Source organism: Saccopteryx bilineata, chromosome 3 (assembly GCF_036850765.1).
Source record: "Saccopteryx bilineata isolate mSacBil1 chromosome 3, mSacBil1_pri_phased_curated, whole genome shotgun sequence".
Taxonomy (NCBI): Eukaryota; Metazoa; Chordata; class Mammalia; order Chiroptera; family Emballonuridae; genus Saccopteryx; species Saccopteryx bilineata.
In genome coordinates this window covers 233,921,360-233,933,541 of record NC_089492.1, presented here as the reverse complement: position 1 = coordinate 233,933,541, position 12,182 = coordinate 233,921,360, and the positions used below count along the sequence as shown (strand labels likewise).

At 43.7% G+C, this 12,182-nt stretch overlaps 1 protein-coding gene across 1 annotated transcript in view; it reads left to right on the top strand.

Moving 5' to 3' along the window:
* Nucleotides 1-12,182, top strand: part of IL12RB2 (interleukin 12 receptor subunit beta 2) — a 91,794-nt gene that overhangs the window by 76,580 nt on the left and 3,032 nt on the right. Inside the window, exons 13-15 of the mRNA XM_066264982.1 lie at nt 1,527-1,664; nt 4,787-4,877; nt 7,576-7,675. Coding sequence (XP_066121079.1) covers nt 1,527-1,664; nt 4,787-4,877; nt 7,576-7,675 — 329 coding nt within the window. The remainder of the gene's footprint in view (nt 1-1,526; nt 1,665-4,786; nt 4,878-7,575; nt 7,676-12,182) is intronic.

The following is a 12,182-nucleotide window of genomic DNA, read 5'->3' as shown; positions in this document are numbered from 1 at the left end:
GGCTCCACCTTGCGGCTCACCCACAGTAAGCACGGTGGGAGTGTAAGGGGTCTGTTTCCCTCACTTCTTGGCGAACTCTTTGAGGCAGATACTATGCCTTTGTATATTGGGTGCCTTGTCCAGAGTAGACACTTAATAAATTTCGTGACTGTTGAAATAATTTCAGCAGACAGCATCATCATCTGACTTGCCCTGAGGTTTGCGAGCCAGTAGATGATGTTGAGGCACAAAGTGCTGAGTTCTAGTTTCCACTGTGGTCACCAGCACAGGCCCAGGACTGCCGAGGAAGCCCACAGGCTGCTCCTGTCGAAGTTGTGGCCTTAATTTTATAGTCTCCCCTCACCCCAGCTTTCGAGAGAGTATTCCAGACTCACACCCAGAAGATCACAGGGAGATTTCCTGTTTACTGAAGGCTGCAGACACTCACGTGTCTTAGAGGAGAAAAAACGGCATCAGTGTATTGCTCAAAAAACAAATCTTCCCTGCTGAGAATCTGCAGGGGTTTTGAGTACATAGGAACTGGTGATTTAGGTTTAAACTGCCAAAATAAACTAATCGTAAGTACCATTGCCCTAGGATTTAGATTTTGTTTCAAATTGTAGCAGCTCACTGTATTAAGCCACTAAGCTCAGTACTCTGAGCCTACAAAAAAAATGGAAAATCAAAATGAATAAATGTTGCTTAAGTATCCGTTTCATTAATTGTTAACCTTAGCTTTCTTGAAAATTCCATGTAAACAATTTGTACATTTAATTTCCTCCCTAAGGCCCTGGCCGGTTGGCTCAGCGGTAGAGCATCGGCCTGGCGTGCGGGGGACCTGGGTTCGATTCCCGGCCAGGGCACATAGGAGAAGCGCCCATTTGCTTCTCCACCCCCACCCCCTCCTTCCTCTCTGTCTCTCTCTTCCCCTCCCACAGCCAAGGCTCCATTGGAGCAAAGATGGCCCAGGCGCTGGGGATGGCTCCTTGGCCTCTGCCCCAGGCGCTAGAGTGGCTCTGGTCGTGGCAGAGCGACACCCCGGAGGGGCAGAGCATCGCCCCCTGGTGGGCAGAGCGTTGCCCCTGGCGGGCGTGCCGGGTGGATCCCGGTCAGGCGCATGCGGGAGTCTGTCTGACTGTCTCTCCCCATTTCCAGCTTCAGAAAAATACAATAATATAATAATAATAATAATAATAATAATTTCCTCCCTAAGAGTTCACACATGTACCTGGGTGCAAAAACATTGTAGGAAATAAAAAAGAATGAACTACAGCTAAATTTCAAAAGCAAAATGATAAAAATTCTTTCGAAAGATTTTACCACAGGGAAAAATGTTTACGTCTTCTAACATGCTATGAAGTGAGGCCTCTGTAAGTGTAAGTCCCCAAGGCTTACTAAAGTATTAATCACTAATGAAGACTCTTTTAAAACAGAAATATGCTTTTCTCTTTCAAATTAAATGAAGCATTAACAAATAAAAATGAGTAAAAGTTCATATTCAACTCTTTCCTTCAATACATACCGTTCTTCCTTTATCTTCCTTGCAGAAATTCCCTATAGGGTCTCTCCAAGTCCGTTTGCAATAGATAGCCTGCAGCCCAGGGTAAGGTACGTCCTGTGGATGACAGCTCTGACCGCAGCCGGTGAAGGTCCCCGAGGAAACGAGAGGGAATTTTGTCTGCAAGGTAAGAAACAACTTAGAGATGAGAGTCCACCCTGGGTCCCCAGGCAGGTGTACTGTCCAGCTGCCTTTGGCATCGATATTATCATATTGTCTTTAACTTGCACATAATTTTCTTACTGCTACACCTTTGCACTTGCTGTTTCCTCTAACTGGACTGCCCTACCCTGTCATTGTCTGCTTAGAGACAGTCTCTACTGATTTTTCAAAACCCAATGGAAATGCTGCCTCCTCTAGGAAGCCTTCCCAAATGCACCTCCATATTTCCTTCATAATGCTCTACATTATGACCCATATTCAAAACTCTAAATCCAGTGGGCAGAGCCTGGTATCTGTTTATCTCTATCTTCAAGGTCTAGAATGGTGCCCAGTACATAATACTTCTTCACTAAGTATCTGTTTAATGAATAATCTCAACAATAACAATAGCAGCTCTTGAATATCTAATAGTCATGCACCATTGTGTTAAGTGCTTTTATATCATATTAGTTTGCTGGGTCTCCTGTGACCAAGCACCACAGACTGGGTAGTTTAAAAATAGAAATTTATTTTCTCACAGTTCCGGAAGCTGAAAGTCCAAGATCAAAGTGTCAGCAGTTAGTTTCTCCTGAGGACTGTGGAAGAATGTTTTATGTCTCGCCGTGAGTCTTTCTGGTGGCAATCTTTGTTGTTCCTAGGCTTGTGAGTCTCTGCCTTCATTTTCACGTTGAATTTTCTTTTTGTGTGTCTCTGTGTTCAAATTTCCCCCTTTCTAAGGACACCAGTCAAATGGGAATAGAGGCCGCCCTGTGCAGGCTGACTTCATCTTAACTAATTACATCAGCAAAGACCCTATTTCCAAATGAGGTCACTTTTTGAGGTGAGGACTTCAACATATGAATTTTGGGGCCATGAGGACACATAATTCAGCCCTCATAACACATACTTTTACTCATTTAATCTTGACCACAACCATGTAAAGTGCCTGCTTTACATGATTACACCTGGTCACACTACCAGGTACTCAATATGAAATCCATAAAGGAATGAGAAATTAGGATGCCTTTCTACAAGTGTAAGGTACAGAAAAATTACCCAAGATTGTAGAGGTGATGAATAGAAGAACTACAATCGAACTCAGATTCGAGTTGCGCATGTTAACTCTGAGCATGTGCAGAAGCGACCCTGCCACCATGGGCTTCCACCGGCTGCGTGAGGCCCCGAGAGAAAACAAGCTGCCCTGCTCTGCAATGTGGAGGATCAAGTGGCTCAGTCAGTGCTTTGTTGTTCTGCGCCTGGTTCTTCTCCGCTGAGAAGACTGAAAAGCCCTCTTTTCATTTCCCAGGTACTCCCGTGAAAGTTAATTTGTGAGCAATTAATTAGATTAAGAACTCCGCATCTTTCTACTCGTGGTGCTCTAAGCTGTCCCGTCTACCCAGGAAGGAAGACAAATGCTGAAGTGATGTCAGGCTGTGCTGACTACAGGGTGGTAACTAGGCTGCCTGCATTAACTGCCTGTTCAGCCCTGGTAACACGTCTCTCACTGGGCCTAGCCGGTGTCTGGCCCCTCGTGCCCTTTGCTCACCTCCCCACCCCACCCAGCCTGTCCTTCATTCTATCAGCAAAATCTTTCTCCAGGACCCTCAGTGCTCGCCTTCCACCTCCTGTTGCAACCCAGCAGTGGTTTCCCAAGGGCTTCAAGCTAGAATTCAGACTGCCTTGTTACCGGGCCCTGCATGATCTGATCCCGTCCCATCCAGCCTCATCCTCTGACTCACACCCATCATTCATACTCAAAAGCAAGACCAGCCCGACCAGGCAGTGGTGCAGCAGATAGTACATTGGACTGTGACGCAGAGGACCCAGGTTTGAAACCCTGAGGTCGCCACTTGAGCGCGGGCTTACCAGCTTGAGTGTGGGATCATAGACATGACCTCATGGTCGCTGACTTGAGCACAAGGTCACTGGCTTGAGCAAGGGGTCACTCACTCTGCTGTAGCCCCCTGCTCAAGGCACATATGAGAAAACAATCAAAGAACAACTAAGGAGTTGCATTGATATTTCTCATCTCTCTCCCTTCCAGTCTGCCCATTCCTGTCTGTCCCTCTCTCTGTCTGTCTCTGTCTCACACACACACACACACACACACACACACACACACACACGCCAGACCAGACCGCCTGCAGTCCCCTGATAGTGTTGCGCCACGTCCTCCTCCCACGCCTTTGCATGGTTCTGGGTTTAGTCTGTGCTTCCCTAACTTGGCTGCTTAGCCAACTCCTGCATCCAACTCTAAACTTTTGAGACACTACCTTTTGGGAAACCTTCCTGAGCTGTGAATGAGGCCATATCCCATTCTGTTCTCTGCTACATGACCTTGTACGTGCCCGGTTTTACAATTGTTTACATGTTTACACATCTCTTTCTTGAGAGACATTCATGACTTCTGAAGACAGCAGAGCCCATGTCCTAGTCACTTTTGTACCTCAGCACCAAGTAGGGCCTTGTACATGGTGAATAATGAATGCTGGATGAATTAATGGATAATTCTGACTCATGGCAAAATACATATGCATAGGAAGAAATCAAAACAATTTCAAAGACCCTAGTTAGGTAGAGGGTTTATCCAATGATTTGCTAAAATTACTAGCTACTGTTTCTTGGGGCCTGCTACATTCAGATACGTTGCCTTGTACTTTAAACACATGGTCTTCACAGCCACAGGCAGACATCATGACCCCTGATAGCATCTTGTATGTTTGTGTGTGTGTGCATGTGTGCAGGTAGACATCATCATTCACCATCTATAGATAAAAAAATCTGAGGTGCACAGGTCACATATCCATCAGTGGGAGATTCAGTACTAAAATTCGGGGCTCCCAGTTCACAACCAGTGCTGTGCATATCACACCCCTTCCCACCCCCCCAGATGAAGGACCCCTTGTAGGGCTGGAGCTCCTCTCAGAACTATAAAATTGGCTCCCCAATGGCCCCTTCCCCTTAAATGAATGGATAAAAATGAGTTAGCCTATTCCTGGACCCAGCTACCCAGGAATGCTGGGTAGGGCCCAGTGGGTTCACACAAGAGCCAGTGTTTGGAAATGTTCATTGAAGATAACACAGTCACAAAGTTTGCTGTCTTTTCAGGTAAAGCCAATTGGAGAGCATTTGTGGTGCCGAGCATTTGCGTGGCTATCATCCTGGTGGGCCTTTTCTCAATGCGTCACTTCCGGCAAAAGTGAGTTGGTTACATCTGCCAATTTTGGTAAATGCGTTTTTTGTGTTTTTTTTTTTAAAGTGATAATCACTGTTGCTGCTATGAGTCCAAGAAATGGACAATGTCATACATTGCTGGTGACAAATTAAATTTAGTCAGATTTTTGGAGTGACAATATGTTAAATTTTTAAAAATACTCTACCTTTGACCTAGCAATTACTAGCTAGAAATTTATTCTAAGTATATCATAGGGGTATACAGATATTTGGTGTCACATATGTTCACTAAAGTATTGTTCATAAAAGGAAAATAATTAGAAACAAAAATGCCCAATGATATAGGGTTAAATAAATCATGATATACCTTATGCTACATAGCAATATTATGCATCTATTAGAGATGTAGATTAAATCATGAGTACTTGCTATATTACATTTTTAAAAGCAGCTCGAAAAACAATATGTACTTCCATTAAAAATAAATAAATAGCCCTGGCCAGTGGCAGTGAATAGAGCATCCCCTTGGAATGCCAAGGCCACCAGTTTAATCACAGCGTTGCTGGTTTGATCCCATGGTCACTGGTTTGATCCCAGGGTCACTGGCTTGATCCCAGCATCACTGGCTCAACCCTGTGGGCGCCAGCTTGACCCCAAGGTCACCAGTGCGAGCCTCAGTCAGGACTCATATGAGAAGCAATCAGTGGGTGCACAGCTAAGTGGAGCAACAATTTGATGCTTCTCTCTGAAAAAAAGAAAAAAATAGAGTACATACACACACTTGCGCACACACAAACATACAAGATACTATCAGGTGTCATTAAATTTGGTTGCATGTAAGAGAAAAAGCCAAAATACGATGACTTCAACTAGCTAACAGTTTCTCATCCATGTAAGGGCAGTAACTGAGGTAAAGGCTGGTGTATAGCTCCATAGTCAGCAGGGACTTAGTTAGGTTCCTGTATCTTTCTGCTCCATTATCCTGACATTGGCTTCCATCAGGTCCACTGCATGGTCCAATTACTGCAGGAATGATAGCCACCATGCCTGCATTCCACAACTACAGGGAAAAAGAAGGGGCACACTTTTCAGAAGACTTTACATGAAGAAGTCACACAGGATACTTTTGACTAGATCTCATTGGCCAGAACTTGGTGAGGCAGGGAGGTTTAAGATTGTGGCCTTATAGCTAAGCTCCTGGTTTCTCAATAAATTAGGGTGATCTTCCTAAGAAAGAGGGGAAAACGGGTATTGGGTGGCAATTAACATTCCCTACCTTAAGGATATACACCAAAATATTAATGGTGGTTATATCAGGGAATAAAATCATAGGCGATTTTAGTTTCTTTAATTATATTTTCTAAAATTTCTTTAAATGTGTATTATTTTATTAAGAGAGGATTTTTAATGAGGTAGTTATTCAGCATAAAATTTCCCTCAGATGTTGTATAAAGTAAGAGGTAAAAATAAAACTAGCTCAAAGTCATTCTGTAAGGCGTTGAACTTATCCGAAAAGCTTTACATTTATTGAAGCTCCCATGTATGATAGGTACTTTAAAGCAGAGCTCTCTTTAGGTAGATTTTGAAAAAGTTCAACTGAAAACGAGTTAACTAGGTTCACATTCATTCTCTCCAGAGAAATAATATGTTAGGCTTTTGCTGTTAAAAAAAGAAAAGAGATAAAAGAGAATCCAAAATATAGTTGCCATCATAAAATAGTTTATTTCTCTCCCCTGTAAGAGGGAAGTCATCCAGGTTGGTTGGCATCTCTGCTCCACACAGTCATTTAGGGACCCAGTTTTATTGGCCCACCATCCTTTGGGCACTGTCTTCATCTGCATGAGCTATACTAGGTCACATGTTCTTCTATTCACATGCTTTGGAGAAAAATGAGTCATATGGCAACATCTCTTGTGTCAAAGGGCTAAACACATCCCAGAAGCTAGCCATTCTTATTTAAACATCAAAGCTTATTAAAGCCAAGGTTTTAAAGATGTTCCATATTGGTCTTGAATTTTTAAAATATAGTCAAAATGTTTAAGCCACATGAATTGATAAAAAGCATTTTTAGGATTTTTCTCCTTCCACATCATAAAAGTAGTATAAACTCATTTAAAAATATTTTCAGAAACCTAAAGATATAGAAGAAAAAAATATATAAGACCCATTATTTCCTCTGATCACCAGAGACAAGTACTGTTAACAGTTTGACTGCTTCTCTGTGGTATTTTTTCTTGGCATTTTTTGCATGGCTTATGTTCAAGCTTTTTATATCATTTGTATCCTGTTTGTTTTTCTACTTTTAGCATTAAAATTTACTTGTCATTACAAACTCCATATAAGCATTGTCATCAAGTACATAGTAAGCAAGGGTAGGGACCGTGTCTTCTTGTTTGCTGTTCTATCTCAGCACTGTGCTGGTCACTCATACACGAGGGGATGTTTCTTGAATAAGTGCATGGCTGGAGAGGGATAGCTAATCATTACATCGAGCAAAAGCTCCAGTTTATTTAGCAAACCCCAAGAGACTGCATCATGACGCTTTATCATCTAACCAAACTTCACACTAAACTAGTCCATCCTTGGATGATGGATCATCTTTCTCCTTCAGTGTTTGGTTTGTTTATTTCATACCCCTACACGGAACAGCCCCTACACTAAGAACCTGTGCTTCCATGCCACCGTGTACATTCTTAACCAGATGTTGTTTGCTTTATCTATAGGGTATTGCTTCTTCTTTCAACCCTCAGACCTCAGTGGTATAGCAGACAAATTCCAGACCCAGCAAATAGCACTTGGGCCAAGAACTTTCTCATTGTGGAGGTAATGTATAAAGCCTTAATGGTCAGTAGATGGGGTTCTTAGACATGAGGACAGGCCTCCCATTGTAGTTAGGAGGAAACCTGAGTACATAGAGCCTATGAATAAACTGAAGTCATACACATTAGGCTACCACCTGAGTCGTTACTCCCACATATGGGAATTTTCTGAAGCTTATGACCAAAAGACTCAGTCTCATGCTTTTCATTCCTCTCCTCACCTCAACTTACTTTAAAAGAAATAAATGGGGTGTTGCAAAGAGACTTTGCTTGGAGGGTGCACGATGCAGTGTGCAGATGGTGTTATATTGAGTTGTTCACTTGAAACCTGTTTGGTTTTGAAAATCAATGTCATGCCCATAAACTCAGTTAATAAAAATAAATAATTAAGGAAGTGTTTTTGCATTTGCTGAGCACTAGCCTGAGCACTGTCTCATTGGACTTCAAGAGAATTGAAGCTCTGCTCTGCCGGCCCCAGCCCCATCTGAAACAGATCTATCGAACCAAGATTATTTTGGTCTGGGCAGGAAGCCAGGAAGCCAGTCCACTGTACGTATATGGCGAAGGTTTTAGAGGAGAGGTTGCTCAGGGGGCAGATGAGAGGGGTAAAGGAAGCACAGGGAGCTGCTGCTGTGCGGCCTGAGGAGGTGAGAACAGCTCCCCGTGGGCAAGATGGTCCATTGCTGGTGGAAGGCATCTGAACGTGGGGCAAGACTGTGCATTTATGGAAAGCAAAGAGGAAGAAATGGGTGTGCCCATATTCTTCCCGGGCCTGGGGCGTTGCAGCCGCATGCTCCCTTTCTCACACCTTACAGCCCTTCTCCTCTTCACACGCCCAGTGCACTCTATTATCCACAGCCTTCCTCAGCCCAGAAGCCAGTGGTGCCAGCCGCTGCTCAGGGAAAGAACTGGTCTCAGCCATGTCTGCCTCGGTGGGAATTTAAGTCACTGCAGTTTAGTGCTTTGATATAAGGCTTGGATACAAACCACACCTCTGCCCCTTACTATGTAGATGACTCTTGGGCAACTTACCTGCCATCTGAGCCCTCGTTTGATCCTCTGTAAAACAGGGATTGACAAAATCTCCCACGTATACCATTGTGAGGATTAAGAAGATTCCATGTAAAGCACATGGCTCATACGAGGCAGATACCATTCCCTTTCTTCCCTGGAAGACTCATACTTGTTCTCTCCTCTGCCTATTGAGGGGTTTTATCACTATTAACTTACAAAAGCAAAAATAGTAATAATAGCAGTCGCTTATATATATATTTATATTTTGTATATATTATATATCACCTACATGACATATAATTATATATGTTTTTATATACATATACAATATATATTATTTTATATATGCCAGACACTGTAAAAAACATTTTCCATGCATTAACAGCTAACCTATATAACAGCTTTATGAAGTTGTACTATTATTCTCATTTTTCAGATGAGGAAACTGAAGCACAAGTGACTAAGTAACTTGCCCAACATTAGTCAGCTAGTAAATGGTGGATCCTGAATTCATACAGAAGCAGGATGTTCCATTTGCCATACACTGTACATTCTAAAAGGTCTTTAAGCACAGGCTATGGGGGGAGACGTTCCCAAAGTCAACACCTCCGAGCTGGAGAGAGGGTCCTGACTTAAGAGGCAATAGCGTGACCACCTATGGGAATGCACTCTGTCAGGACGCCGCTACCAGTTAGAGGGGATTCAAGCAGTAGGAGCTGAACCAGCATACCTTTAAGATCTGTCTCCCAATGCTGAGGTTCCACAGTCCCTGTCCCAAAAGCCTGAGATGGCATCATGGGAAGCAGCTCTTGGTCATTCATGGACACCTGGCTTTCAAGCTGGAAGCTTTGGGGTCATGGACTGTTTGCCTCTGCCTGGACATGACAAATGTCCTAAAAAGCCTAGGAAAAACGCTAAGAAAGACACGCAAGGGTTCAAGAAAGTAACACAGGGCAAAGCTAACAGAAATTGCCACACCCATGCCCAGAGTTTTATAGTATAAATACATTCATTAAATCATTATAAATAGAAGCCAAAAATTGGTCATAACGTAACCTGCCACCAGAAGGGCAGGTTGAACAATTTGAGTAGATCTATACAGCAGGATATTATGCTATTTTTTTAAAAAAGATCTATATGTTTCTAAGGATCTCTAAGATATTTAAAAGTGAAAAATACAAAGTTTGTAACAGTTTCTAAAGTGGGTTCTTATTTGTATAAAAAGGAGGGAGATTTTGTGTACACACACACACCCCTCCACATGTGCACAGGATATTTCTGGAAGCCTACACATGAAATTAATGATTGGGGCTGCCTTTGGGGAAGGGGTCAGACATATGAGGGCTACTTAATTTTCATTATAAATTTCCTTTGAACTTTTAAAATTTCTTACAAAACTTATACATATATTTCTTTTGCAAAAGTAACCAGTAAATTAGAAAATTATAAAACTGCTCTCCTGGTAAGAAGCTGGGTCAGACATCAGAACTACAATTGTCTTTCAACTCCAACAAAATGTTTTGTTCTCAGGCCTTATCTACCCCTACCATTTCTCAAGATGTGACTAGAAAAACCATGAGTGGTAAAGCTCACTGGAGTGTTAATCCATTTTTAGCTAGTAAAAGTTTAAAATAGTCTCATGAGGTACCTGAGCTAATGGTGGTCTAAGAGGCCTTGCCCCAGGACTTGTCCACCAGAGTGCCTGTGGTATAAAAACTCTGAGGAACAGCCTCTCTCAGAACAGCCAAAGCTTTCAAGAGGCAGAGTAAACACCTCACCTTGTGATAACGAGCTATTTCCACACTGAGTAATCTCTCACATCTGTTCCCCAGAGCCCAGCATGTTCCCAGCCATACCCACATGCCAGAACCAGCATGGCAGGATTGGGGAGAGTAGGCTCCCAAAAGAGACACACACACATCCCCTCTGGCTTGTGGGCCTTCTGTGGAAGTCTGTCCTGAGACAATGCCATCATTCACTTTTTGGAAACTTCCTATGCTCAAGGCAAGGGATATCACATCAGAGCCAATCCAGGCCAAATTATTCTTACACAGCTTGACATTTACACACAAGGGAATCAAAAGCCAGAGACATGGTTTTTCCAAGCTGTAAGGTGTCAGAGTTGGGACTGGTTCTGAGGGTTTGCCCTGTCCCAAGGCTATTTTTTTTTTTTTTGTCATCCTACACCTCTCTTAAGACAGTCCCTGATCACACATGGCTTGTGGACATGTTTTTTAAAAGGTGACATTATAAAGCACCATGTGCCAAGAAGCTAAAAGGTATTTGCTTCACTGCTGTAGTTCAGTGAAGGGAACTGTCAGAGGGGCAAGAAAGAGGAAGGTGTCAAGCAGGGGACAGTGCAGCAAACAGAAGCCGGTGGAAGCTGGCAGGGAGCAAAAGCGTGGTGGTGGCCCACAACAAAAAAGTGTGGTGTGCCTGAAATAATTTCTGAACAAAAACATGGGCAAGTGGGGGAAGGTGCAGGAACCTGACTGCCCAGGTAAGGGCTGGAAGCTTACTGCATATGTGAGCCTGAGTCCTTAAAGACTGGCACTTTGGGCCCTGGCTGGTTGGCTCCGTGGTAGAGTGTCGGCCCGGCATGTGGAAGTCCTGAGTTTGATTCCTAGACAGGGCATGCAGGAGAAGCGCCCATCTGCTTCTCCACCTTTCCCCCTCTCCTTTCTCTTTCTCTTCCCCTCCCACAGCCAAGGCTCTATTTGAAGCAAAGTTGGCCCAGGCGCTGAGGATGGCTCCACGGCCTCCGCCTCAAGCGGTAGAATGGCTCCAACTGCAATGGAGCATCACCCCCTAGTGGGCATGCTGGGTGGATCCCGGTCGGGTGCATGCAGGAGTTTGTCTCTCTGCCTCCCCATTTCTCACTTCAGAAAAAAACAAACAAACAAGAAGACTTGGCGCTTTGCTTCAGTAAGGTTGGTCAGTGGGAAAGAGTTTCCAGGATGTAGGGAAAGTCCAATAGATCCTGTTAAAAGAAATGTTAATAAAGTGCTGGGACTTGGACTCAGGAATCAGCAGCAAGTTGGGAAAGCAGCGATATGACACTGAAGAGGTAGTAAACAATGTGCTGTTGCAAAAGTAAGCAAGAGAAGTAACAGACAAAACTTCTTCCAAGTCATTCTGGAGGTGTCTTTTTTAAAGAGCAGAACTGATGAGGATATTACCCTAAAACCTTTCAGTAGTGGTATCAAAACCTAGAATCTTTAGCATCCCTTGAAAGTCCCTTCATCATGTGGCCTCCTCCTATTCTTTTTTTTTTTTTCTCTCCTTTTTTCTGAAGCTGGAAACGGGGAGGCAGTCAGACAGACTCCTGCATGCACCCAACCGGGATCCACCCGGCATGCCCACCAGGGGGCGATGTTCTGCCCATTCAGGGCATCACTCTGTTGCATCCAGAGCCATTCTAGCGCCTGGGGCAGAGGCCACAGAGCTATCCCCAGTGCCCGGGCCATCTTTGCTCCAGTAGAGCCTCGACTGCGGGA